Here is a 25903-nt window from a genome sequence, read left to right as displayed (position 1 = left end):
CTGTCAAATACACAGTTCCCTACATTTATCCATGTACAGAAGTTGTCCACAGAGGCTGTGATGAAATCAAACCATAATGACATATTTCCCTGATAGACTTCCCTATTCTTTCAAAGCCACCTTCTCTTAAAGACCTGGAATCTTGCACAGGAGGAAAAGGAGTGAAAGTAATTAAATAACTGAATAGCAATAAACTGATGTTTTCTGGCTCATGATGGTATTTCACTGTGTAAACCAGGAGAAAAACAGGGGATTTAGTAGATTGGAAGTAGCTCAAAATTGAGCAGCCCTTGGATTTTCTGACACCTAGCTCATGATAGTCCAGTGCTACCAGCAGGATTCTCCTTAGGGATCCTTTCCATCAGTCCAGCTAGAAGCTCTGGCTAATTTCCTACCATTTTTTCAACAGGCTTATTTGCCAGACGAAAATACAACAGGCTGTCAGAACTGGATACCTCTGGGGACTGGCAATGATAATACAATACAAAATAGGATACCAACAGGTCAAAGGTTTCCATTTCACAGAGTACTCTAATGACTGAAAGTCATTATTGCTATGCAGTCTGTTTGAAAAGAGTAGATGGATCTTAGTTCAGTTTTTAATGGGCCAGTGTTACAGAAACAACCTCAAAAATTTGGCATCTTTGTTGGCAGTCTCATTAGAGAAGCCACAGAATAAATGGGCAAGGATAATAAAGTCTCCTGCTGCTTTTGATCCTTTCAGGTCAAATCTGAGTCATGTTGGTTGAAGCTGTGTGTTTATGTGGCAAACTCACCCTCACACTGTGTGTACTGTATCTGCCTTGGATAAACAGATCTGTTTGGCCCTTTGGTCACTACAACTGTGAACTTGGCAGTTTTCACTATCTCTACAGCCACAGTTGCTGTTGTTGTTGTTGATTTGCAGATATCTTTTAAAAACAAAAAGGGAAACATTTTAGACCAAACCCTCTGCTGGCATTTTTCCGTCCCAGCTGGTGGAATTATGCCAACACCCACATTTGCCTCTCTATGTATTTTCTATCTCTGCTTTCTTCTGTGTCTTTAAAAAGGAGATAGATGAAAATAAGCAGAATCCCCCTAACATTGGGAAATAGCTTCAGGGAATTGCCCAATACAAAAGTTGTCTATTGTTGTTTGGCTTTATTTAAATCACCTTGGTATGACCTAGAAGTGGTCAATATCACTTCTAGGTCATTGACCACTTCCATGCTTCCATGCTTCCACCTCCCAGTGACCTGACACAGCAGATACATGACCACTGATGGTATCAGGTCCTAAGAACTACCCTGCAGACACGTGTAGTTTGTTTTCTCTGTTTCCCCTGGCAGATGAACCCAGCAGGTGCTATTTCCACGACGGTGATGGAGTCTGTGAGGAATTTGAGCAAATGACCAGCATCAAAGACTGTGGCGTTTACACTCCCAAAGGCTTCCTGGATCAGTGGGCTTCCAACGTCTCTGTCTCACACCACAGTGACCAGCAGTGCCCAGGGTGGGTGGTCATTGGTCAGCCAGCAGCAACCCAGGTAAGGACAGCCTGTTCCTCTTCCTCTCCTGGAAGCCCAGCAAGGACCAATGCTCTCAGGTGGAGCTCACTGGGCAGCATTCAGGAGTGCTGCTACCCCTGCCTGTTCAATTGTTGCTTCACCAAGGATGGCCCCTGGCAGCAACTTCTCTCTTTCTGAGCCTGATTAGTAGTGATGAGTTGAAATTCAGTCCCAGTCACCCAACTGGAACTGGCTGAAGTTGTGGCTGGGTTGATTCAATGAGCTGTGCAGGAGTCACCTCTCCCAACCATCATCACCACAGACATAGACGGGCTCTTCACAGCAAGCACAGGGAACGAGCTTGTGGCAATGAGTTCTGAAGGCTAATGCTGAATAATACAAAAGAGTGTTCTTTCTTTTTTATAGTTTTGTGTTTTCTGCCTCCCAGTTCCATAAAAGCACCCTATTGTTCTATTCTGAGAAAGGTCCTGTCCATTCCCAAAGCCATTCATTAGCTTTAACCCCCTTCTCCTATGTCTCCTTTGTAACATAAACAGCTCCAGTTACCATAACTTTACCTTTTGTCTCTTTGAGAGAATTAGATCCAAATGAGTTCAAAAAAACATTAGATAGATGTCTGGAAAACAGAGCTGTACATGATGCCGATACAACAGTTCAGATGCAACCTGATTTGGGAAAGCTCACATTGCTTGTTGATGATTTCTAGAGGGAAAGACTCTTCATGTATAAGAGCTGCTTTGTATATTCTTCCTTCAGCCCCCACTGTTGTCCCTTACTAGAGACACAGAACTTATCACACTAATCAACTTTGGCTGACTTCTGGTTGGATGCAGAAAAGTTTTTCTAAGAATCTAATTATCCAAGAGGTGTCTTGAGTGGGCAGTGCAGAGAGGAGTGCCGTGTCACAGATATGACAAGCAGATCTCTCTGTGAATAGTAAATGCTAAGCATTTCCAGTTGGCTTGCAAGAGAAAACATCTTTATGCAAGAGACTTGGCCTTGCTCACATCGCACAAGTCTGTAACAAATTAATGACCAGGTCAGTTCTAAATGCACAAAGCGTGGTTAGCTGGCAGAGAATCAAGACAGAATCCCAAGCCTAGTATTGACTTTTTGTCATGGTCTCATTTATTATTTTGCACTGTAAAAGGAACTTTCCTCTGGACCCTTGCTTGTGCCTTCACAACTTCTTTCTCATTCAAGATCCCTGTGCAGACCAAAGGCCAGTGGCTCCAGTTCAGGTGCTGCTTTTTGGGCATGTCCCCAGGCATTCTGTCCCCGTGCAGCTGCTCCAGAGCTGCCCTGATTTTCTCTGAAGCACTGGTAGGAGCTCAGCCACACCACACAGTAGGTAACACATAGTCCTGTGGTGGAAAAACCACCACCATGCACACACACAACAGAAAGCCCTGCTGTGTAGACACAACTCAGGCATGTTTGTTGTACCCAGATGAGATGAAGATGTTACAGCCTTGTTTAAGGAAAAAAAAAAAAAAAAAAAAGTGGCAAAAAAAACCCAAAAGCTGTTGTATTTATAGGCAGAGCAGTGGCGTATCACACACTGGCAGAGTGAATGGGAACATGCCTCCTGTTATTGCCTGGCCCCTGGCGAGATAACAGTGTGCTATTTACCTCCAGCAAAAAGAATTTTTGTTTTAGCTCAGCTGGTCCTATTACACCAGTTTGAGTGCATGGGGTTCATTGACCTTTTTAATCATATAGATGATGGGAAAGTTTTTGTTTCCCCCAGGAACAAGACAGTTGTCTTGGGAAAGCACCTGACTTGTCACACTGGAGAGGTTAGGTGGGGCAGCAGGTCATCAGTCTGTTAGGTTGTGGAGATGAAAATTAACCTAAGATCTCCTCTAATCGCTGCATGTAATGATCACTGGTGTGTAAACATGTTTGGCTTCATTATCTGCACAAGCACTGAGCCTTAGGGGTTTTCTGTATTGATGAAAAGAGCACCTTTCCTCACCCAGATACCTTTCAGAGTAGGTTGTGTGCTTGTTGGTCTTGTGCAAACTTTTCATGTTGTTGCTGGGTAGCTTCCTGATTAATCAGAGTGGCATTTGTGTTGGCTTCTCATCAGGAATGCCATGAAAGATATGTTTGAGTGCAGTGCCCAGCAATATACAGAATACATAAGCTGCCTGTTTGTCAGCCATCCCCGCCTCTCATCATTGCCCCAGCATTCTCAAGGCGCTTTAAAACATTTTAAGCATGTCCTGACTTAAAATGTTTCTCATCCTTAGATATCTCAACACCAGGTTCTCTGCATGACTGTCATAGTTCTGTCAAGGCTTTTTCTGAGGAGTTTGCATCCCAAGTTGGTTGGTCATCGTGGTATCTCTCAGCAATATCTGCCCATGTGCCTTGTTTACCTGTTGGGGGATTGCTGATAAGCACAAGCTGGAGAGCACTTTCTTGTTATTGTAGGGCTGTTTCTGTGACCTCTTTGCTCAGTTCACTGCAGACATTGCCCATGTCTGCAGCTGGCTTTTCCTTGGATACTTAGTTATTAGTTTGCGATGGCTCTTACATCACTTGTTAGTGTGAGGCTGACGACTGGCAACATAGTAAGGGAGATAAAAAAGAAAGTTCGCAGCATAAGATTTGTTTTGAACAATAAAACGCTTACAAAGAATGACACAGTCTTGGCGAAGAGATACAGATTTGAAAAATGGAAAGGTCAAACAGCCCCCCCTTTAAACAATCGCCCTATCTGCAGAAGCAAGACTGAGAGACAGCCACTTCTACTTTCCTGGCAGCCACCCTTCAGTGCTGATTAAGAAATATTCTCAGTACTGACAGCATCATATTCAGAGCCAAAGAGGGCCAGTCAGCAACATTGCACCAGCACAGAAATGCAAACACCAGTGCAGGGTAATTTTGCAGTTTGATTTCTAATCTCGTGTCTTCCACAGACCTGGAAGCAGATGCTGCTCCCTACCTGTTGTCAGCTGCAGGAGGAATTCAGCAATAAGGGCTTTACTCACTCTTGAGCTGTTTTTATTTTTCCTCTTTCTTCTGCTGTGAGTTTGCAAACAGCCTCTCCTTGCACATCAGTTTTCTTTTGCCACAGTTTATGCTGGGTGAGTGCATTAGCTCCTCTTAGTCTCTCTTGCTGGAGTCAGTTGCATTGAGCAGGGAGGATTTGGATATTTTGCTAAGGCCTCTGAAGGAAACCTCTGACAAACCTATTCCAGGAGGGATGCACCAGCTGGGGTGAGCAGAGCACAGGCAGATGAGTGCAGGCTGATCACAGGACACTGGAGATGCCATTTCTCCTTTCTCCTTGCTGGTGGCACTCCTGCTTTTGGAGAACTGATTGACCTGAAGCTTCCCTTTGGGCCTTTACAACAGAGAGTTCTGGGAAGGGACTAATGGGTCTTTAGGTGGCTGATTCTTGACCCTCTGACTCCTGTCACAGCCATGTGTGCTCAAGACTTGGCTGTTGGTGTGGGTTGGTGATTTAGAGGGACAGTCCTCCAGGAACTGCCTTTTGTTGCATTTCCTCCCAGCTGTGCAGAAATTGTTTAGATCTAGTAACCATACGTGTATACATATATATATATATATATATATATATATATATATATACACATATACATATAACTTTATTTTGCCCTATGCCATTGTTTGAGCTGGATTTTCCAGTGTATGGAAAAAGCCACACAGCTCAGGCACAGTTAACTGAATGGGGACTCTTTCCCAAGGCTGCTGGGCACAGACAGATCCTGGGATTCGTTTTCATTCCCGGACTAAAGAACACACCCTGTTCTCTTCTGGGTACCCCACAGGGGCTTCTATGGAGTAAGAAGTTGTGGAAGAGGATTCTTATTACATCTTTCCCACAAACAGAGGCCCCCTCCTGCCCCATTACCATTCCCACAATTGCACTCATCCAGACTTGCTGCAGCAAACCTTCCACCAGCAGCAAAGATGTCTAGAATTGCAGTATGTCTGGAATAGCCCACAAAAGGAGAAGACAGGAGCACAAAAATATCCTGACTACTAAAAGAAATAACATGGTAGAGCAAAGGCTCCAAGAGTGGTAAGAAAATACCATAAGAAAATTAAAGAGAAATATGATGAAGTTCTCTGCCGTGCAGTTTTATTCTGTCTAATAAATATAATGCTGAAGATAATTCCCCAAAGATCCAGCAGAGCCAGCAAATAGAGTAATCTTGAGCAGGAGAGGAAAGAGAGGAAACCTGCAACTTTTAATGGAGAAGCCATTCCTTTCCTTTGGGGTGATCTTGCTGAGAAGAGGGAGGGTGTCTGTCTGTCGGCTCTGCAAGTGGCCCTTTTTGAACTTCCCAATTCACAGCCAAGTCCTGTTGCTCTTCAACGGTAAGAGTTTTGTTGTGGTTGGAGGGATAAAAAATACCCATTTTTAATAAGATGATTTGCTTTGCAAATGTCTTTGTTATTTATAGCTGAGCCAGACTTTGAACCACTAAGCTCTGGAGGATGAGGGCAGAATCCCACTAAGCAAAACCATTAATGGAGGAACCATGAGTGATCAGAGACCAGTTCTGGAAAAAGATGAACTGGACACTGTGCACAGGCTGTCACAGGAGGAATGTAGGTTTGCTCTATGTGGCTGAGCTCATTTCCAGTACTGGCTGATCCACTAAAGGGCTTCAGCTTAGGTTACACAGTCTCCCAGTCTAAAGTTAGTTCCAGGGGTCCAAAATTTTGTCTTCATTTCCCTTGGAAACTACAGACCAGCCAATTTGGTCTTTTGCCTGAGGCTGGAGAGCTGCGTCATGAGCCTGGCCCTGACTGTCAGGCAAATTCAGGCTGGAATGCTCCTTCCTTGGATTAAGTGATGATATTTTTCTTTCTTTTTTTTTTTTTTTTTTTTTTTTTTTCAATGTGCAGTGATTAATTAAACCTTATCACAGCCACATTGCTTGGTTTCTGTTCTGTTTAATGGAGGTGGAAATGGGAGGATGGAAAGGTAAAGCCACTGTTTGATGATTAGACCTCAAAATCCTTCAGAGACATTGCAGGCACTGGGCATTACTGAGCCTAAACCTCCCAAGGACTAGGAAGTTCAGGATGTCTTGAAAGGGAAATGTTCCCATCTTGGATAAAAAGAAAACTGTTCAGGGCTTGCTGAGAGTTGCTGCCTGGGAGCAGAGCCCTGGAGGGGTTTGAGGTCATTAAATCTGCATTTTAGCTCTGTCAGTCCCCTCACATCATCCTGTTTGTGAATTAATCAGTCCTGATCCTAGCACAGTTTGGCTGTTCATTCCCAGTACAAAGGGACTGGAAAACTGTCCCACCATCTCCTTGCTTTAGTGTCTGGGAACATTGCTTCCCACCTGACTTGCCGGGAAAGCTGAATTCTGCAACCTTTCTGCCAAAGGAACTCCACTGCTCCTTATTTGTACGTTTGTTTGCTGCTCTGCCTCATTGGAGGAGGTGGTCCATGCCAAGGGTCCGAGGTGAGGGATGCTACAAGGATGTGTCACATACCATCAGTGCCATGACTTAGGAATGATCTCAGCATTCTGGGGCGTTAAATGAAATGAGAAATGGGATTTCTAGGTAGGCTGGCTTGGAAAAGGCTCATTTGCAGAGAGGTGGCTGAGGAAGAGCGTTACCCTGAAAGTCAGTTCAGAGCTGGCTGGAGGATGCTGCCCCTCACCTGCTTGCCTGCTCCCAGCCGGGACAGACAGGGATCCCCTCCACCCCCATGGCTTCCAGTGCTCCTCTGCTCCTGGTTGGAGTAAAGCTCAGACCCCATGGCTGATGTTGTAGCCTCTGGCTGATTTGTGTAAGGGGAGGATGGAGAGAACACAATGAGATGTCAGAGGAGATTCCAAGCAATTTTGACAAACACTCAAGGGATTTTTTTTTTTTTTTTATTTCCACTCCCTTCCCCCCTTGGTTTTTAGAATAATTTTTCAAGAGCACATATGCAAGTCATCTAAGGGAAACAGAACAGTGAGTACCAGGGGCTGGTACACTGTGTTCCCTTTGTGTACTGTAGAGAAAATAGATAAAAGAAACAAAGAATGATGCAGAGAGCAAAGCAGCCAACCGTACTCTCAGAGAGGTTCAATCTGACTTTTTCAGAGATGAAGGTCAAACCAAAAATTCTCAGGTGCCGGAAATTGGTCCCATCTTCCTAGAACCAAGAGAGATTTACCACTAATGAAACAAGAGCAGAATTCCATGCCATTTGTTGTTTCTAGAAGCAAGAAGAAAGGCAAGAAAGGAATATTGTCTTGGGCAGCAATAGGGATTATGTGCTTCTTTAGGAAGTAAATTACCATTTTATGATCATATCTGCTGTACACCCAGCCACCCACCCAGATTAGAGGCATCAATAGAGAACAGCTTCGACCCCCCTGGCACTGGCGAGCCGGGCAGCCGGACCCCCCGACAGAGGCACTGCTCATTAACATGCACTCCTCTGAAAGGAGACCCCCCCCTCCTCGGCCCTTGCCCCTCAACCTGCCACTCTCCCCGTCTGCTGCTGCTGCTCACAAGCCTTGGGATGCAGAGCATGTCCAGCCGTGAGCGTGGGATAGCTCCCCTGCATCCCATCCAGGTTGTTTGTCTTGGGTCCCTCTCCATTCAGAGCAGAATGATTTTGCATAAATGCATCGACACGTCTGCTTTGTTCATGCGTGAAGGGTTCTGGGCATTTCTCATCCCACCCCCGCCCCGCCGTCTTCCCCCTGCTCCCTGGCATGTGGCTTCACTAGCTTTTCCATGATTTCCCTGTGCAACAGCAAATAAACCTGCCTGAAGCAGTGCCAGGCGACACAGCACAGTTAAAAATGCCCAGATAGATCTAAACCAAGCAATGAGAGAAGGGGATGGAAAAGGGTGCAAGAGCAAAGCCATAATGGCTTTTACACTGTAATTTGGTTTCATGTTCTGCACAAGGAAACATGTCAAATATGTAAACAGAGCTCTCCAGGGTTGTAACGTAGCTACAAAACCACGGATGTACAGGCAGGCAGGGTGCTGCTCTCCAGCAGAACGGAATGCCATCCCCAAAACCACACGGTCATTTCTTTAAGCTGAAAGTAAACTTTCTCATGCCAGGAGCAAAGAATTTATTTTTTTCTTGTAAATGAAGGATTGTCTTCACCACTTGTTTGGAGTACCGTGGGCACTTTAGCCCACATTGTCATAAGACACCTCATATTTTGAATGCCAATGAATTTCAGGGTGACCATCTTAAGATGCCTCTAAAAGGCATGGTTTTGGAGGATGGTGTTTACCCAGTACTGTCCTAAAAGTGTCTTGAGACAACCCTTCTGTCCCCACCTGAAAATAAGAATCAGCTTTAATAATAATAATAATAATAAATTAAAAAAAAAAAAAAAAAAAGGAGAAAAAAACCAACCGAACAAACAACAAAGTGGGGACCATTTGGATACACTGTTGAGCTGCTCCAAGTCTCTCCTGAGCTGTGCTGCCTTAGTTGGAGCTCTAACTGTGGAGGAACCCCACATCTGTGCTCACTTTTGGAAGTGCTGCCTGCAAAGCTGGAGGACCGCTCTTTCCTCTGAGGTCATTTCAGTGGGGAATCTGATAAGAAGACATGATTCACCCTGGTAATTCAAATTCACATCTGGTAAGTGGCCCAGCTCCCCCATGCTATCAGCAGGAATCTCTTGGGGACTGGGTTTCCACTGTCGTCTCAGGGTCTGGCTCCAAGCTCTCACACGTGCCAGGAAATGGTTATTTGCAGGATCAGTGCTATTATCTGCCCCCACATGTACCTCCTCTCTGGGAAAAGCCCTCAGCTCAGGAGAACATCAAGTTCTGCTTAGCCATTTTGGTAGCTGGGCCAAAATCCCTACACTTAGCACTGCTGGCAGTGAATGTCATTTTTCCATTTATTTGGTAATTAACCCTTGCATCATCATGCTCAGAGGAGACAAGTCACTCTTCAGAGAGGAGAAGGTGAAGCACAGGGTAGAGATGACCTTCTTCACACCTTTCTTCATCCAAACCCCTTTAAAACATTTGGCCTTCCAGCAGAGCTGCTCTGTCACTGTGTGTACACAGTGAGCTGGACCAGCTGGAGAGGGAAGGCCTCACTCTGTGGAAATGTACCTGTTTCCCAGAGGTTGTTCCTGGTGAGAAAGGCTAAGCCTTGGCAGCTGAGTCTTCCTCCACCCCCTCTGCTGCCAGTCCATCTTCTCAGAGCCTGCTCCTGGAAGTCAATGAGGGTGAAGAAGCTGAGCTTCCTCTTTCACACAACACTTTAATTCCTCCAGTAACTTCTTCTGGGAGCAGTTGGGAGTTCCTCTGAACTCCCCTACAAACCTGGGACATCAAGGACTAAATGCTCCAAGTATTTTGGCTTAATTTGTTGGAGTTTGGGGTTTATCAGAGCAACCAGGGTTGTTCCAAGGTGAGAGGGGAGTGACAGGCTTCCTCAGACAAGCCTTTTTCTTGGGTGGAGATGTGCAAGGGTTGGAGGCAGCAGCTGCTCTGTGGATCTGCCTGGATGGTCCAGCTCATTCAGAGGAATTTGTTTGCAGGATGGTGGTTCCCTTACTCTGCAGTTTCAGTGGGAAAAGCCCAGTGAAGCAAGGGGGAACCTTTTGATTTACATTCTTCAAGCAATAACTTCAGGTATCGAAAAACAAGCCAGAGGGTTTAATCTCAATTAATACCCATTGATGTAGGGCTGATAGTTGGATGGGAATGGAAAGGTTTTGCCAGCTGAGGTGTGACTGCTCCCTGGAGCACAGGGCAGCTCCTCCAATCCCCCCTCCACATTCCCCTGGTGCCTCTCTGGAGCCTCCCTTTTCCTATTAAATTCAGGGCCTCTTCCCAATGCATCATCTCCCTGGATGTATCCAATTAAGGCCTGTTGACAGCCCAGAGCAGACTTACACCCTTAGGATTAGAGGCATGTGTACGTCTTCATATAGGGAAGGACAACAACAGGGTGTCTGGCTGGCTCACTGGGAGCACAGTGGGGAAAGCTGAGCAGCCTGGAGAGGGAAAAGGAGCCAGGGAGAGAGAGATTTGCACCCCCAATTATCCCTGCCTGTGGAAACACTGTGTGCTGAGTGTAGTGTGTGGTTTACACAGTGTGTTTACATGGGCCATAACCCTAAACAAAGCTGAAAAGCACAGCTTTAACTCTGGAAATAAAAGTACTGGAAACCCCTGGTTTTCTGCACATGAGAAAGTTTTGTTCTTTAAACACACAGATGTTTTTAAATGAAAAATCACTCTTTTGACCTTTTCTGAGTGTGATCATGTGGTCGGGGCTGACATTAACCACTGCAGGGCTGTTTGCCTCAGGCACAGGCAAAGCTTAGTGAGGGGTCTGCAGGGCTCAGGGTGGCACCTGCCTTGGCTCACATCTCTGGGAAGTGGCTCCTGTGCCCCCTGAGCACTCAGGGTGGTGCAGGGAGCTGGGGCGAGGTATGGCAATATTTAGGACTTGCTCCTAAATTACTGGAACCAAAAGAAACAAGAGGTTTTTTTTCCTGCTTGAGAGCTGAAAAAAAAAAAAAAAATGGCTTAATTTCTTTCTTATGTATCTCTCTTTTTATTAGTGTCATTGTCCATGTGCTTCTAAGCATCTCTGTCCACCTCAGCCAGTGTGTTATCTGATGGAGAACTCAAGTTCTTAAGGGATTTGTTGTTGTTCCTTTTGTGTTTTTTTTCTACTTAGCTGTGTGTTTTCTTCATCCAAACAAATGTATGGCACCAGCTCTGGGAAGGAAGGAGGGGATGTTACCAAGTGGATTGTACCAACCCCTCTTTGCCTTACAGGAGCTGCAAAAGTACAATGAATCTAGTGAGCCAGAACTATGAATATAATAACAAAAATATATTTAGGATCCTCCTAAAGTGTGGCCCACATTCTGCCTTTGACAGTTTGATTTTCTGGTGCCAGCTGCTCTCGAATGAAACTCTCCAGTCAAAGGAAAAACAAAAAAAAAAATTTGCTTTTGCTCTGCTTCTCGGTGATGAAAGCTGATGGGATGGGATTGTTTTGCTTTGCAGCAGCACCCCCCGGCCAGCCTTGGCTCCACGAAGCTGTGCTGCAGTGGACCTGGCCCGCTCAAGTTAGAGACGGGCAGCTCGGGAACCCGAGCGCTCAGCCAACAATAATGTTCTGGCTCCTGTATTTGTTTAACCTTGCTCTCCAGTGGATGGATATACAGTCTGCTAAAGCACTTATCAGTCTATAATGCCTTCACACTTCTGTGAGCAGTAATGTGGAAGTTGTAGACAGGAGCTTGTGCTGCAGCTTGAAAATGTCTTTTGGTTTTAATGAGGCTGATACTTGCAGAACTGAAGGCATAAGTTCTTGTTTGGGTGCTGCTGCTCGATCCTGAGGTGGGATCCCGGCAGTGCTGGTGTGGAAGATGCTGTTTTTTGAGAGCAGCATCTTTATGTCCTACTGCCAAGCTGAAGAAATAGCAGAGGACTGACAGGAATAAACAGGAGCACATGTCAGATCTCTGGATTGCACTTTCATGTGCTGCAAAGGAGACTGTGTTGTGCACTCAGAACTATCTCTTGGTTCTGCATCCCTTCAGTTTCCATCTCTGAATGGCAAGAGAAGCAGGGGCATGTGCAAATTGCACCCAGGAGCTCCAGATGCTGGGGTTTGCTTGTGGGCTGCCGTAAAAGATGAGTTGATTTTTAAATCCCATTAGTGCAATTATTTCTTCTTTTTCTCAATCCATTTTTCTGTAGTGTCTGGCCTTGGCTTAACTGGCATCCTCGTGGTGATCCTTTGAACCGTGCAAAAATCATCTGGTTAGGGTTTTGTTGGAAAATCAAAACTCCATATTGGTTTTTTCCATGAGTCCAGCAAGCATCCTAGATATTTGATTACACCTGGCTGGCTGTCAAAGCCCATGTGAGTTTGGGATAGGGCCAGTCAGAACTGATTTACAGTTTTTTCAGGTATGCCATGTGAAGTTTATGGTTTGATGTGATTTTGATTTGAACTCACTGGTTTTAAATGAAGTTTGCTTTGAATCTGGAGATAACAGAAATTCAAAGGAAAGCTCAAAGAATGCAGGTCTGTACAATTTAAAAATGGAAATATATTGTTCATACCATCTCTTTGGAAGTGAAATAACTGCATTTTTGAGAAAGCTAAAGTTAATAACACACCTTGAATACACATGCAATCTGGGCCATCATCTAATGGAAATCCCTGTAGCTCCTTTTCGCTTGCCTCAATCTAAACCAGCTTACATGACAAAATGAAATAGACCTTGCATCTCCCACTCATTTCTGAATCACAGCCGTGTGTTACACCCAAAACTCTGAGGAAATTTCCCTTTGGAGATGAACACTATTGTTGTAAAGTAGAGGAATTTATCATAATGTCACATTGCAGGCAAACTATTGGTGCCCTGTCCATGGTGTTTTCACAGAAAGGTCACTTTCCAATTACTAAAAAATCCAGCCAAATCTTCAGCTGAAAATCGTGGCTCTGTGCTGAGGAAGCTGTAATATCATGCTGATGGGATACAGAGTCTGCAAGGTCCAGACACATCAGCTGCTCCAGGTTCAAAGTGGACGTGGCTATGCTGAGACTGGACACAGGGACTGGCAGCGGGGCTTTATTTCATCCTGCAGGAGATGTAAGCTGCTTCCCAATCCCACAGCCAAATCCTGTTCTTCATTACACAGGGAAAATTGACAGATGAGATTTCCTCTGACTTCTGAGCCAACTGAATCTGGGAGTAATATAGCATCAGTGTGTTACCCCTGGAGTTTCATCAGCTTCCAGCTGATAAAGCTTTTCTCTGGATCACCTGCCCACAGGCCTTTGTCCTGGAGCAGGACACGCTGCAGTTTTTCATCTTTTGCCATCAGACCTTTAGGGACCCCAATGAAAACCAGTAACAGCAGACAAAGAACATGAAACAGTAAAACTGTGTTGTCAGCCACAGAGGACAAGGAGAGTTTTGGAGGAGAATCTGTAGTTGATGAGGGGAAGTTGCTGCTGTGGAAGTAGCAAGTAGACTGTAAGGTGGCTGTCAAAAGAGAGAGACTCAGGTTTCTTCCCTCATTTTATGTTTAGACTCTCTGCTGCTAAATCTAAGATTTGGTTTTAGTTTTTTATTTTATTTTATGCAACAGAAACCCATTAGTAGTGCACATAAAATTAAATATGTGCACCAGTTTGGGGAAAGTAGCTTTGAATGTTTCCTTAGGTTTTAGAGGCCAATGTGGAATGGCCCAAGGCTGACATTCACAGTTGGGCAGGCAACTCTGGGCTCAGATTTCTGATGGGATAAGTCCACTGACAAAGACATCTGATAAAGACACTTGTCCGAAAGCACTTCTGACCAGAATCTAGAAGAAAACCACAATTCCTTGTGCTGCTGTGCGTACAATTTCCATTTGAGCTCTGTGGGCTCCTGAGGTTTGGAATGGTGAGAGAAATTGGCTGGGGTTGGAGGTGTTTGTTGGAGGCCTTTTAATGGTTTGGTGCTCACTCGTGGGCAACTTCATTTTTCCCTAACTCCAACCCAATTCCCAGCCTAAATGAGAAAAGCAGTGCAACAGCTTTGGGAACAGATTGGAGGTCTGTGCTGCAGTCGGCAAACTGGGTGGTGTCCATGTGGCAGTCAAGCTGCCTTACAATATTGGGCAATAAACAAGCAGGAACCTTTCTGATATTTAGCAACTACACTATAGTTTCTCATCCTTGGGTAAGATTAACCGTAGGTTAGCAAGAACAATAACATATTTAAGAATAAAAGGGCTGGGTGAGTGCCAGCACCCTAGTCTGGCAAGAGAGGGAGAAAGTTTTCAGCTGTAAGGGATGTGTTAAAATGCTGCTTATGTCATGGTTGGGATCCTCTGGCATGTGTTGAGTTAAATACAAATAACATTCTGCAGAGCAAACAGATAAATATTGCAGATTATTGTAGAATACTGTAGGTCTCAGTATTACATCTGAAATCTGTTCTTTAGCTGGACCTTCAAACAAGAGAAGATGTTCTGTTTGTGCCTCCATGGGTTTTGTATTGGTCTGTGAGTTTTTCTGTGCACTTCTGCAGCCTCGCTGAGGATGTTTTGTGCTCAATAAATAGCTGGTACTGTGGGTTTTAGCAAGAGATCTTGTTCCTCCTGCCTGCTCCATGGTTGCAATTTTGCCAACAGGACAGGGTACAGCCTGGTTCATCCCAGAAACACTGAGTTGTCTGTCTGGGTGAAGAAGTGTCAGCAGCACAGTGCCCTGTAGAAAGGAGTGGGGATAGGAAGCTTTTGGAGCACAATCTCCACTTCCACCCTCCTCTCCAGAAGGAGGATGCTTGCCACTGCCTGACCAAGTGCCCATGACACCCCTCACAGCCAGACAGAGCTTGAGGACACAGTCTGGAGGAGGCCCTGCCACGGTTCACCAGATGGGATTTTGGGAGCAGACAGATCTGTGCACTGGAGGTTAGCTCTGTTTCCACTGCCCCTGGGCATTCAGACAGGCACGTCCGCTCCAGCCATGGTGCCAGAGCTGAGAAGGGCAACATTCAAGCTTAAATAGCAGCTTTTCTGTCTGCATTTAGAATTATTTCCATGTTACTGCTGAGAACCACCAGTGTGTGCAAAGCCTGTGGTGTCTGACTGTGCTTGCTCGGTGGGAAGGTCAGAGTGGGATGGGATCTCTGTTTAGCCCATTCCTGTGGGGAGCTGTATCCTCACACCTGTGTGTGCTCTCAGTGACATCTGAGCATCTTTTTGTGCCTCATAGCTCATAGCTTTGATCCTCAGCACACCTGTGTGGCGTGGGGGAACATCATCCTCATCTTCCAGACAGGGAGCCCAGGCCTGGAGAAGCCAAGTGCTGGGGCCATGCACTGCCACAGCTGGCTGGGATCTAGTCCAGTGCCCAGTCCAGGGGATTTGTGATCCTTAACATGTAGTTCAGCTGCAACAGGAACCCATCAATGCAAATTCACATTGCCTGCAGTCATGGGATGGCTGGGAATCATTCACAAGGGCGCCTTCCAAAATTTGCTCTTCAGCAAATTTTCCCATATTACTTTGAAGGAAATGGAGTTGATTGCAATAGTAAATGTGTTTTTGATGTGGCAAAAAGCTAAGTGCTCCCAATATATCACTTTTCCCTTTCTGCTGACACATTCCTCAGTCCCCCTGAGTAAGGGAAGGAAAACAGGAGAGGCGGTTTGAAGAACATGTTGTGCCTTTGATTGACAAGAGGTTGTATAAATCAGTCAAAGGGAATCCTCCAGGCATTCCCTCTTGTGGGAAGATCCCACAGTGCTCCCTGGCCTTGATCGTTCTGTCTGCTGATGTTTGTGTACAAAATGTGTGGGTGGGAGACGAGCTGGATTTGAACCTCTGAGAGGAACAGACATCAGCTCTTCTAATTGAAAGCAGCTTCCTCAGGAGGGGGATGACATGGCCTTCCAGTAACTAGACACAAATAGTCGCCGCATACTTTGGAGCACATACTAAGCTCCTGTGGATATCCCACTTGCTGTGTGGGTCTGAGAATCTGGATAAGCCCCAGTGAGTGAAGTTTGGAGCATGTGCAATGCTGTCATTCTTCAAAGCAAATACTTCAGTGTTTGGTAACACCCTGAAATGAGAAGTCTATCTATGCATTCTTCCCTCCGCAGCTGTCAGGTGCTTTAGCTGCTGGTTTGCATCACTATAGCAAACTGGAGGACGCTAGGATATAGTCTGTTTCTCATAAGTGTGAATTCCTGTGAATAGCAATGATGAGAGAGATGATATTCTGTCTTCCAGGCCACTGGAACTTGTGGTTCTAAAAGTGTTGGTGCTACAGTAATCACATTATCATTTAGCTTAGAAAAGATCTCTAAGATCATTGAGTCCAACCATTAACCTAATTAATTAATAGGGGCCTTTGGGCTGCTGCCACAGTCTAGGGATGCCTTAAAAGCAGAAGTGTGAAAGACTCTTCTAGCAGATGATTCTCAGGCTTGGCAGGTGTGATGTAACATTCACTGTCTGGGCAGAATTGAAATGGGGTTGGATTTACCACGTGTGTTGGAGCCTGGTGAGATGGTGGAGTCTGTAGGTGACAGGAGCTGTTTATCCAACCCAATTCTTTCCAGAGAAACTTAAAGAACTTTTTATTTTGCCATTAGCTAAGTTTACTGGCCAGCAACAAGTGGAGAAGAGGCTCTTGAAGCCATTCATCTCTCTTAGACTTTTCCCACACTTCTCAAGTAGACTGTTCTAAAGGAGCCTTTTACCCCAGGACCACTTTGAAACACTTGTCTGGTAGCAATGGATCAGCCTCAGCAGGAGGAAGCTTATCTAACCTGCTCAAACCAGGCCAGTCTGACAGCCCACGTGGCCTGAACACAGGCTCTTTATGCAATGCTCAGATGTTTGCTAATATTCTCCAGCAGAAGCAGAAAGTGCTAGGGTTCACACACGCACACAAATCAAACAAGGCATTTAAAAGTTATCAGAGATTTCCAGCCCACCTCAGCAGGGGTTTATTTTGGGTTAGAATCAAACTTTTGGTGAAGCTCTGGGTGATTTCTTAATACAAGTTTTCACTCATCGATTAAGTGGCACTTAAAAAGTATTGAAAGTCAGTGCTTGTGTTTCTTTCAGCCACCTTTTTGGAGCAAGAGAGCAGGAGGAGAAGTAAGAATAAGAACAAAATTGTATAAAAGTAATGAGACCTTTGTTCATGTCAAAGAGCTCTCTGACCATGTATACTGCAGATGTGGGTAAGATAAATTCCCTAGCTGGAGAGGTATTAAAATAAAAACCATGCTCCCAACAAGAGACAGGCTGCTGAAAATGCAAGAAGGGAGAGTTGCGAAACGGAACATGTCGAATTGCTGGCCTGGATTTCAAATGCCAAAGATAGTTTATGTAAAGCCTTGCTCTGCTGTAAAATGTAACACTATCCACTGGCTAGCCTCAATGAAGCTTGGTCCCAGTTGTTTCAAAAAATAAATAAACTAAAAATCTTCTCCCAGCCCATTAAAGCTGATTTATGTTTTGCCTGTAAGATTCCTCTGTGCTGGATCTTGAGGGACTCAGATTTTAAAGGGGATTACCTCACTTTTAGCCAATCTGGTTTCTCATTCCCAGGCATCCCAAACTCTCTTCGCAGTGCCCAGCCTTTGCCTGCCAGGACCAAGAGGGCATTTCTATGCAGGATTATCGAGTGGGCATAGGATTTTGGATGGCTGTTGATTTTATTGTTTCACTTCAGAGTTCTCTTTTTAGATTAATATTAAAAATTGCTGATTGGAAGAGCTTTACTGACAGCACATCAGCACAAGGAATTCCATCTGTTCCTATGGTAATGACAGTCAGTGAGTTCACCAAATGGTTGTGAATCCAACAGGTACTTTTCAGATGCTCCAGGAGCCTCAGCTATAAGGATCCTTCTAATGCAGTAATAACCTTTTCCATGGTGGATATTCCCTTTTTTCTGTTCGCTGTGGAGGTGAAGGCTGTGGTCATTCATGCTTCATTTTTGAAGCAGCTTCACTGAGCAGTGTGTTTTCAGGGTAATTCTGACCATTTCTTGCAGCTTCATTTTCACGTCTGACATACTGATGGCACTGCAAGGCTCTCTGGTACTCAGATTCTGGCTTTTTTTTTAGCTTTTCATCCATAACAGGACTTGGGAATCATGCACTTAATTGAAAAGAGCAGTTTGCTTCCAATCTCACTGCTGCCTGCCATGGAGAGGCTGCAGGTGTAGGAAGGTGATTCCACTTGAAGAACTGGTTGGTGAAAGAGGAAACCAGTTTGCTTAAATTGGGTTCTAGAGGCAGGACTTTCCTGGCTACACCTGGTTCCAAGTTTGCAGGCTATGTGTGGCTCCTCTGGGGTTACAGTAATATCAGGTTTAAATAGGGCAGTGCTGGAGCACCGTGGAGGCAGCTCCACACTGTCTGCACTGGGAGCTGGGGTGTTCAGAAGTGATCCTCACCTGGACTCCAGTGGGAAAATTCCTGGTCCATTTGAGGGGGGCAAAGTTCTAAATGCTGACCAATGACCAAATTCAGAGGAGATTGTTGGCTGCCATCCTGCTGCTGTGAGTCTTTAGCTCCTGTTCATGTTTCAGTTCTTCTTACTGGGGTGCAACACCTGGAAACTTAATTTTTTGAATAATCTCATGGTATTTAGAAGCACAGTTGTTGTGCATTACTTTATTCTGGGAGTGCACCTGGACTTTGTTTCCCTACTTCAAGCAGTCAGAATCCTTCCTTGCTGTCCTCTAGGTCAGTTTTGGTGTTTCTTTTTTTCCTGCTGCAGATGTGTCGTACCAAGGTGATCGACTTGAATGATGGTGTGTCCCAGTACGCCTGGTATCCCTGCACGGCCAACTTCCAGTACTCCCACATGACACAGACCATTTTCTGGCTGAAGGTAGGAAGTTCACACATCATTCAGAAGTTTCTTCTTTGCCTGCCTCTACAAAGATTCTACAGCAGGCAAAATATTGTGGGCCAGCCTTCCCAGGGCCACAAGCTGCTCCTTTCTGAAGTATGTTTAGAGCAAAAGAAGAAAACAATGTTTTTGAGCACTGTCTAGAGAGTCAGTAGTGAAGTCCCCTCATGTGTGACAAGGCTATTGAATTTCTGGGAGAGTTCAGCTTCAGGGCTGTTTGACTTGAGTTTATCTAGTTTGTGTAGGAAAGATTGGAAGAGAAGATTTCTGTGTGACCTGGGATGGGAAATCTTCTTTTAAAAGTCCTGGACTGGCTCCTGGGGATTTTTAAAAGCCCATCACAGTTCTCCACCTCAGGCTTTGTGGGGTTTGTGTTTTCCCAGGCTTATTTTTCCCAGCCTATGGTGGCTGCAGCAGTCCTTGTCCACTTGGTCACTGATGGGACCTACTACCTGGACCAGAAGCAGGAGACCATCGGTGTGCAGCTGTTTGACACCAAAGAGCAAAGCCATGACCTTGGTAAGACTGTGTTGTATTAAACTCCCTCTTTACTGCTTGCTTAATGTGGTGATGCCCCCATTCACCAGTACTCCTGCTCAGTTTTTTCAGAACTAGACAAAAAAGGTGCTTGCTCAATGCTCCAGTCCCTGAGTCTCACAGAGTTTGTTGAAAATTATGTGTTATTTTATACAGACATTACTCCATATCTGTTCACTATCCATTCAGAGGTGACTAGCTCCTCTTCAGTCACTAAAATCAGCACTATCTCAATACTTCACACCCAGCACTGCCCTGGAGAGACACTGATGGTGCTGCAGATGAACCCCTGGCAGCAGGGAGTGAGGGACCTGCACCAGCTGCTGCAGCAAAGGCTTCTGTTTCACAGGGAGTGCTGGGTGATCTCCAGGCCTGCTTGCAGGGAGGTCTCCAGAACCATTTAATGATCAGAATTCCCCAGGTGAAGTGTTTCAGGTGGTGAAAGTCTAGCTCCAGGGCTCTGCCAGGCTCCTGGCATGGCCTCAAGCAGATGTGCCCGACAGAGGCAGGACCTGCTCTTGTGCTGAAGTGCTGGCATAGACAGGTTTTGTCTCTACCCTTGGCACAGGGCCCTAAACTGGGGGTGTTGTGACTGGTGAATTGATCCAGGCTGCATTTAAGCTCCACAACCCAGGAGCTCTCCCTAGTTCCCAACTCTGTGTCAGGGTAGGACTTGCATAATCCCTTTCCAGATGTTCTCTGCCTTTTTTTTTTTTTTTCCACTGAGGAGAAAGCTGGCCAAGTCACCTTGAGAGCAGTTTTTAAGGAAACATAACTCCCATCTCCCATCTTTCTGTTTTAGCATTTCAGTTTTAACAAGCTGAAACTCCAATGAGCTTCCCACTAGTGATGAGGAGAAGGAACACAGAGTGACAAGTGTTGGATGAGCATCCAGGATAACACAGAATTTGGTGGGGTGTGGAGGAGAACAAAGGAAATGCATGTGGTGTGTCTGTTGTCCAAGAACAAACTGAAATTTGTAGCAAGTTGTGCAGGTTGAGTCAGGATGGCTCCCAGTTTGCCAGAGCCCTTGGATTAATCTTACCCTCCTTTTGCAAAACAGTGGCACATAGCTCTATCCCTCTGAGAAATAAATGATGGAGACCCGAGCATGCCAGCAGTACTTAATGTGACATTTTATAGGGACAGACAGGCAGACTGGGAGAGAAAGAGAACAAGAAAGAGGAGCAAAGAGGAAACTGAGGGTTAGGTTTTGAAATCTTCAATGAAGTTGCAACATGAGTTTGGCATGGCTCAGCCTGATGTCTGGATGTCATCCCAGCTGAAATGCTGCTTTCATCATGGAAAAGCCCCTTTGACCTTTCAGAAGAGGCTGCCTGGAGCAGAGGAGAGGTGTAGGTGGGCTACCCAGCAGCTCTCACTCAGGCAGAGCTCCCCATTGCTGTTCTGTTTGAGTTCTGACAGGGACATAAAGTACTTTTCCTGGATATTGTGTTTCATGTGTTTGAATTATCACCACGGCAAGCTGGAAACTGCAGCTGAGATGCAAATGTTGGCATGCACTGGGGGCAGGACTGACTGAGACACTCAATGAGCCTTAAGCAGAAGTTCGTGGCAAACTAAAAGTACATCCAAAAGGAAGTAGCAATAATTTAAATCTTGATCAGTCCCCAGTGTGCTGAAGACATTGACATGAGCAAAGAATATCTTATCCAGACATGCAGTTTCCTGCCTTGATCAGAGCAAGTGGACTCCCAGAAAATAATGTGAAGCTTCCTTTGAGTGCTGGTAGGAGATGGAGAGGTTGGGATGCCAAACACCTCAGCACTGTTTGTTCAGAGCCATCGTAGACACCAGGGTTCAGCTGCTGAGCTGAATAGATGGGTACAGAGCTGCAGAAATAGAGGTTATCCTGAGAGAGCTCTGACTGCCCCCATGGGCACCTGTACCATCTTCATGGATATTTCAGGGCAATTAAGAAACCTTCACCTGTCCAAGCACCGTTTTCCTGGCCAGGGTCAGGTATAACCTGCAACAGAGCTCTGAGGGTCTGTTCTGTTGTGGACACCACCTGAGTGCAAGGAATGAAATAGAAGTGAATAAACAGCCTCATACCATAAGGTCTTGGCTTTCCATCAGAGAAGGCAGAAACTTCCAAGGAATTTGGGAACCCAGGATTTTGAGTATTAACTGCACCTGTTTGTAAGTGAGAAACGTGCACTGTTCCACAAGGAGCTGATATCAAAAGACTTCTGGGAGGCAAGTAGACAGGGAGGTTATTTCAGGGTCAGGTGAAGACCAAAACAAAAAGAGGCTTGCTTTTTTATATTATTTTTTTATTATTACAGGAAGATTTTTTTAAGTAGAGGGTGGGAGATATATGTTTAAAGAGTTTCTCTTAATTCACAAGAAATCACTTTCTAAGGAGAAAAATGAAAGCCTTTTTATTCCTTCCCTTTTGAGTCAAGAAATTCGAACTGGGGAAAAAAATAATAACAGAAATCCCTGAGCCAGTTAAACATTCAAATAGAATTGATTTTATTTTCAAATTTGTAAGTGAATCAGGGTAGCCAAGGAGCCTGGGCCAAAGCCATTGCTGGGGGAGCTCCAGTGAAGCAAATGGATCTGGAGCCAAGCTGATCCTCGGAGTGATGCCATGGAGCTGTGGAGGCAGAGCCTTGCAGGCAGCCAGCAGGCCATGAATCTCAATTAATGAATTTTGAGGGCAGCCGACAGCTGTCTGTCCTCTGTCTTCCCACTGAGATGAGTTTGGCCCATTTGAATTCAGGTTGCTTCTACCTGAAGGTGGGAATTTCTCCGCAGCTGTCACTGAGTGCCTTATCCACTGGACAAACGGGACTCAGAAGTCTCCTTGCCACCTCTCTGGTGTTCCTGTGCACCACAACCTTGAGATGCTTCTATTTCCCCAGAACACAATTATTTTCTTCTTGAGTGACATCACCTGTAAAATCCTCAATGGCTCCACCACCCTCATTTCTGTCTCCAGGACCAAATCCGCCTTTTCTTCCAAAGAACAAGATACCCTAAGGCTCAAAACTATTGAAGAAAAAATGAAATCTGGGCAAATTTAGTGGAAAACTCATGCAAAAAAAGTTTTACACTGAGTGCTAATGACATGCACAGCTCCAAACAAGCTGCTGGTGTCCCGACCCTGGTGCACAAAGCCCCCCAGCCTGCCGGCACTGTTTGATCCTGCATATAAAGGCTCCAAGTGTCCTCCAGGACCCGTTTTACAATAGTGTGACTCTGCTTCCCCCGTGCTGGTTGCTCCTGATTTACCAGAGCACAATAGAAACGTAGCTGTGGTCTAAAGGAGCGGCTCCGAGGGCCTGCCGCGCTCGCAGAGAGAATGGCAGCCTTTCTTCAGCTGTCTGGAGGGATCCGCTTCTCTGCTAAGCTCTCCCAAGCGATTTGGGAAGCCCCTCCAGGCAGCTTACCATAACTTTTCAGCTCTATAGGGCCATTCCTCTGGGTGAAATGCCTCTGAAGTGCCCACGGCTTTGGGAAGCAATTGTGTTAAGCCTGACCCTTCCTCTGATCTTGTCTCTCCTCTGGCAGGTGTCCACGTCCTGAGCTGCAGGAACAATCCCCTGATTATCCCCGTCATCCATGACCTCAGTCACCCTTTTTATCACACCCAGGCTGTCCTCATTAGCTTCAGCTCCCAGTTTGTGGCCATCTCCGGGGTGGCCCTGCGTTCCTTCCACAACTTCGACCCCATCACCATCAGCAGCTGCCAGCAAGGACAGACCTACAGCCCTGCGGAGCAGAGGTGAGCGTGTCAGCCCTGCTTCCCTCTGCCTCACACCCACCACCCCCAGTGCTGGCCGGGGCTGGGGAGGAGGCAGGAGGGGCACAGCAGCTGAACCCTGCTGACCCCTTTGTGTCACGGGTAAAAAACCGGCAGTGTTCTCATTGATCAGGATGGATGGGACATTTAACCCGCACGGGATGCTGTTAGTGAATTATTTCCTCTTCCTTTCTCCTCCCTCCTTTATGCCAAGGCTGGAACTGGGGCCAGTTCACTCTGCACACATTCCCCAGCCCAGCATCGTGTTGGTCACTCGCACACCAGTTCAATCTGAACCCTGTTGTGCTGCCAGAGTGCCAGGGGACCTCCTAGGGAAGGGACCACGAGGACACAGAGTGGTGCCTGTGCCCTGGAGGTGCTGGATCCTGCCAGGTGCTCAGCCCTGGGCTGCAGGGCCATGGCCATCAGCATCTGCCGTGCTTTTATGGCTGGGTGAGGCCCTCAGCACCTCTCTGGATCTGGCCCCTATTCTGAAAAGCTCTGTGGGACCCCCCAGGATGAAAGGTTTATGGCTACCGTTTTATTCTTGTTGTTATTACAGACACATCAATAGATCACCACCAACCCCTCTCAGTCTCTGCTTTACAGCATCCCACAGAGATTGTGACCTTTCATGGCCTCTGGTGCAGCAGCTTCATGGATCCTTTCAGCGAGGCATTGAAAAGAAGAGGAGAGAATTTAGCAAAACCCCTGAAAGAATAATTTTTTTTCTCCCTTTGTGAATTCAAAGTTGTGAGCAGTTGTCATACCAGAGCGGCAGCAATAGTAAAACAAGTTGCATATCCCAGCAAACCTCTGCTCAGCCTCCTAAGCAAGCTGTCAGGTTTTTTGATAATGTTCTGGCTTGTTTTTAGGACCTGCTTTCATTCCAGGAAAGGCGGGAGAGTGAGAAGGGGGAGAGGAAAGGGAAAATAAATTTAAAAAAAGGAGTATATCTATAGCTAAATCAATCCAGTCAGTGTGTTCTGACCTAGATTCAAAGCGTCTGATCATTGTGTGCAATAGGTTGTATAAATTCAGAGGCCCAAAGACAGCAGGATCAAGTTTCAGATGAGAAGTCTGGTGGTGGAAGTGTGGCCAAATCCCAGCGCCGAAGCAGGACAGAAAAAGGGCAAGAAAGCCCCACTGGAAGGAGATGGTGAGAAGCAACAGGGAGCTCAGGAGGACTGAGACACGGGGCCACATTCCACTGCCCTCTCAAGTTTTCAGTAGGAATTGAACCATTTGTTCACTTATTGAACTAGAAGGGCTCTGTGTTTAGAAAGTTATTTCTTTAATAAAAAATGCATCTCCCTTAGGCAAAGCTTCAGTGAGCCTCTGCAGCCCAGCAGCCCAACCTTTAGAAATGCCTTGAGGAAGAATCACCTGCCTTTTGCCTCCTCTGTTTCTTCTTGATTTTTTTGGCATCATTTTGTTTTCAGGATGCACTGAACCATCTCAGCCCCTTGCTCTCCCAAACCCCCATCTGAGCCTCACTCTTTCAAAGTAATGTTTTAGGTCTTGCAGGTTCCAGCACTGGATTGATCATAAAGTTTCCCATGTCTGACAGGGATCTAGAAACTCTCAAAAGTAAAGCCCTGGTCCAAAGGCAATTGAAATCAGTGGAATTATTTCCACTGATGACAGTGTTTCAGTGGAGAGTCAGTCCCCTGTTTGCCTTGTGCTGGAATCATTTGGGGTGGCCAGATCTGTTTTCTTCTGGACCAAAAACTCCAAGCAATTCGGGTACCCAACATGTAGGAAAAGTCGTGCATTAAGCTGTGCAGCCAGGAAATAGGTGACACCTTTCTTGTCACCTGCTGTCTTTCTTTGATTATTTTACCCAATCCAGGAAGAACAGAGAAAGATAGATTTTAAAAATGGTTTCTTAACCAGCTCAGAAGCTGGACGTGGGTTTTCTGCCTCCCCTGCTCACAGTCTGCCCATCAGTTTCCCTTGAGGTACCAGTTCCACGCTGCCCATCTTTCCCTTCTCCCTTTCCCCACTGATTGCATTTGCCTAATATGATTTTTAAGGTATTTATTGAATTTTTAAAGGAGCTTGCCTTCCTATGTGTGATCATCAATTTTACCCCCTTCATTTTCCTTAGGTCAACATGGATATTTTTGCCTGCTTTTTGGCTTCTCTCTATAAGAGGTATTATTTGTCTTTTTCAAGGAGAATTATTTTTCTTGGAGAGGTCTTATAGCCAGATACAGATATTTCTAGGCAAGGGTGCAGATATTAAAATTGTGAGGGAAAAGAAATATATTGTCCCTTAAAAGTTAACACAGTTTTTCTTTTGAGGGTGAATGGATCTCTCCCATGGGTTAGTGACAACTTAATGACTGAAACTAAAACATGCACTTACTCTTCTTTCTTAAAATATGTATTATAGTTAATATTTTAGAGAAAAATGGGCTTAAATCTAAAAGTCCAATTGAACTTTATAGGTAGTTGTCCTCAGTCATCATTAGTTGTTTTGAAAATCCATTCCATCCTCCTGAAGACATTTATAGTTTGAAAATTCCTACTCTGTCCTTTCCAATTTAATTCTTCCAGTTGTTTTTTTCTGCTGCCAGTGACAGCAGGCTCCTTTTTTTTTTTTTTTTTTTTTCAGCAGAAGTTTACCTCACTGCTGGAGATGTGCTGTAAAAATGACACTCTTTATTTCCACATTGCATCCT

The 25903-nt window shown here is 45.5% G+C and overlaps 1 protein-coding gene across 1 annotated transcript in view; it reads left to right on the top strand.

Annotated features, from left to right (window-relative positions):
* PAPPA (pappalysin 1) overlaps positions 1-25903 on the top strand; it is a 173690-nt gene that overhangs the window by 102368 nt on the left and 45419 nt on the right. Inside the window, exons 10-13 of the mRNA XM_053996450.1 lie at positions 1332-1528; positions 18773-18886; positions 19291-19426; positions 22985-23198. Of these exons, the coding sequence (XP_053852425.1) occupies positions 1332-1528; positions 18773-18886; positions 19291-19426; positions 22985-23198 (661 nt within the window). The remainder of the gene's footprint in view (positions 1-1331; positions 1529-18772; positions 18887-19290; positions 19427-22984; positions 23199-25903) is intronic.

Source organism: Vidua macroura, chromosome 21, assembly GCF_024509145.1.
Source record: "Vidua macroura isolate BioBank_ID:100142 chromosome 21, ASM2450914v1, whole genome shotgun sequence".
Classification (NCBI taxonomy): Eukaryota; Metazoa; Chordata; class Aves; order Passeriformes; family Viduidae; genus Vidua; species Vidua macroura.
Note: the sequence above shows the minus strand (reverse complement) of the source record. Positions and strands in the feature narration are given on the sequence as shown.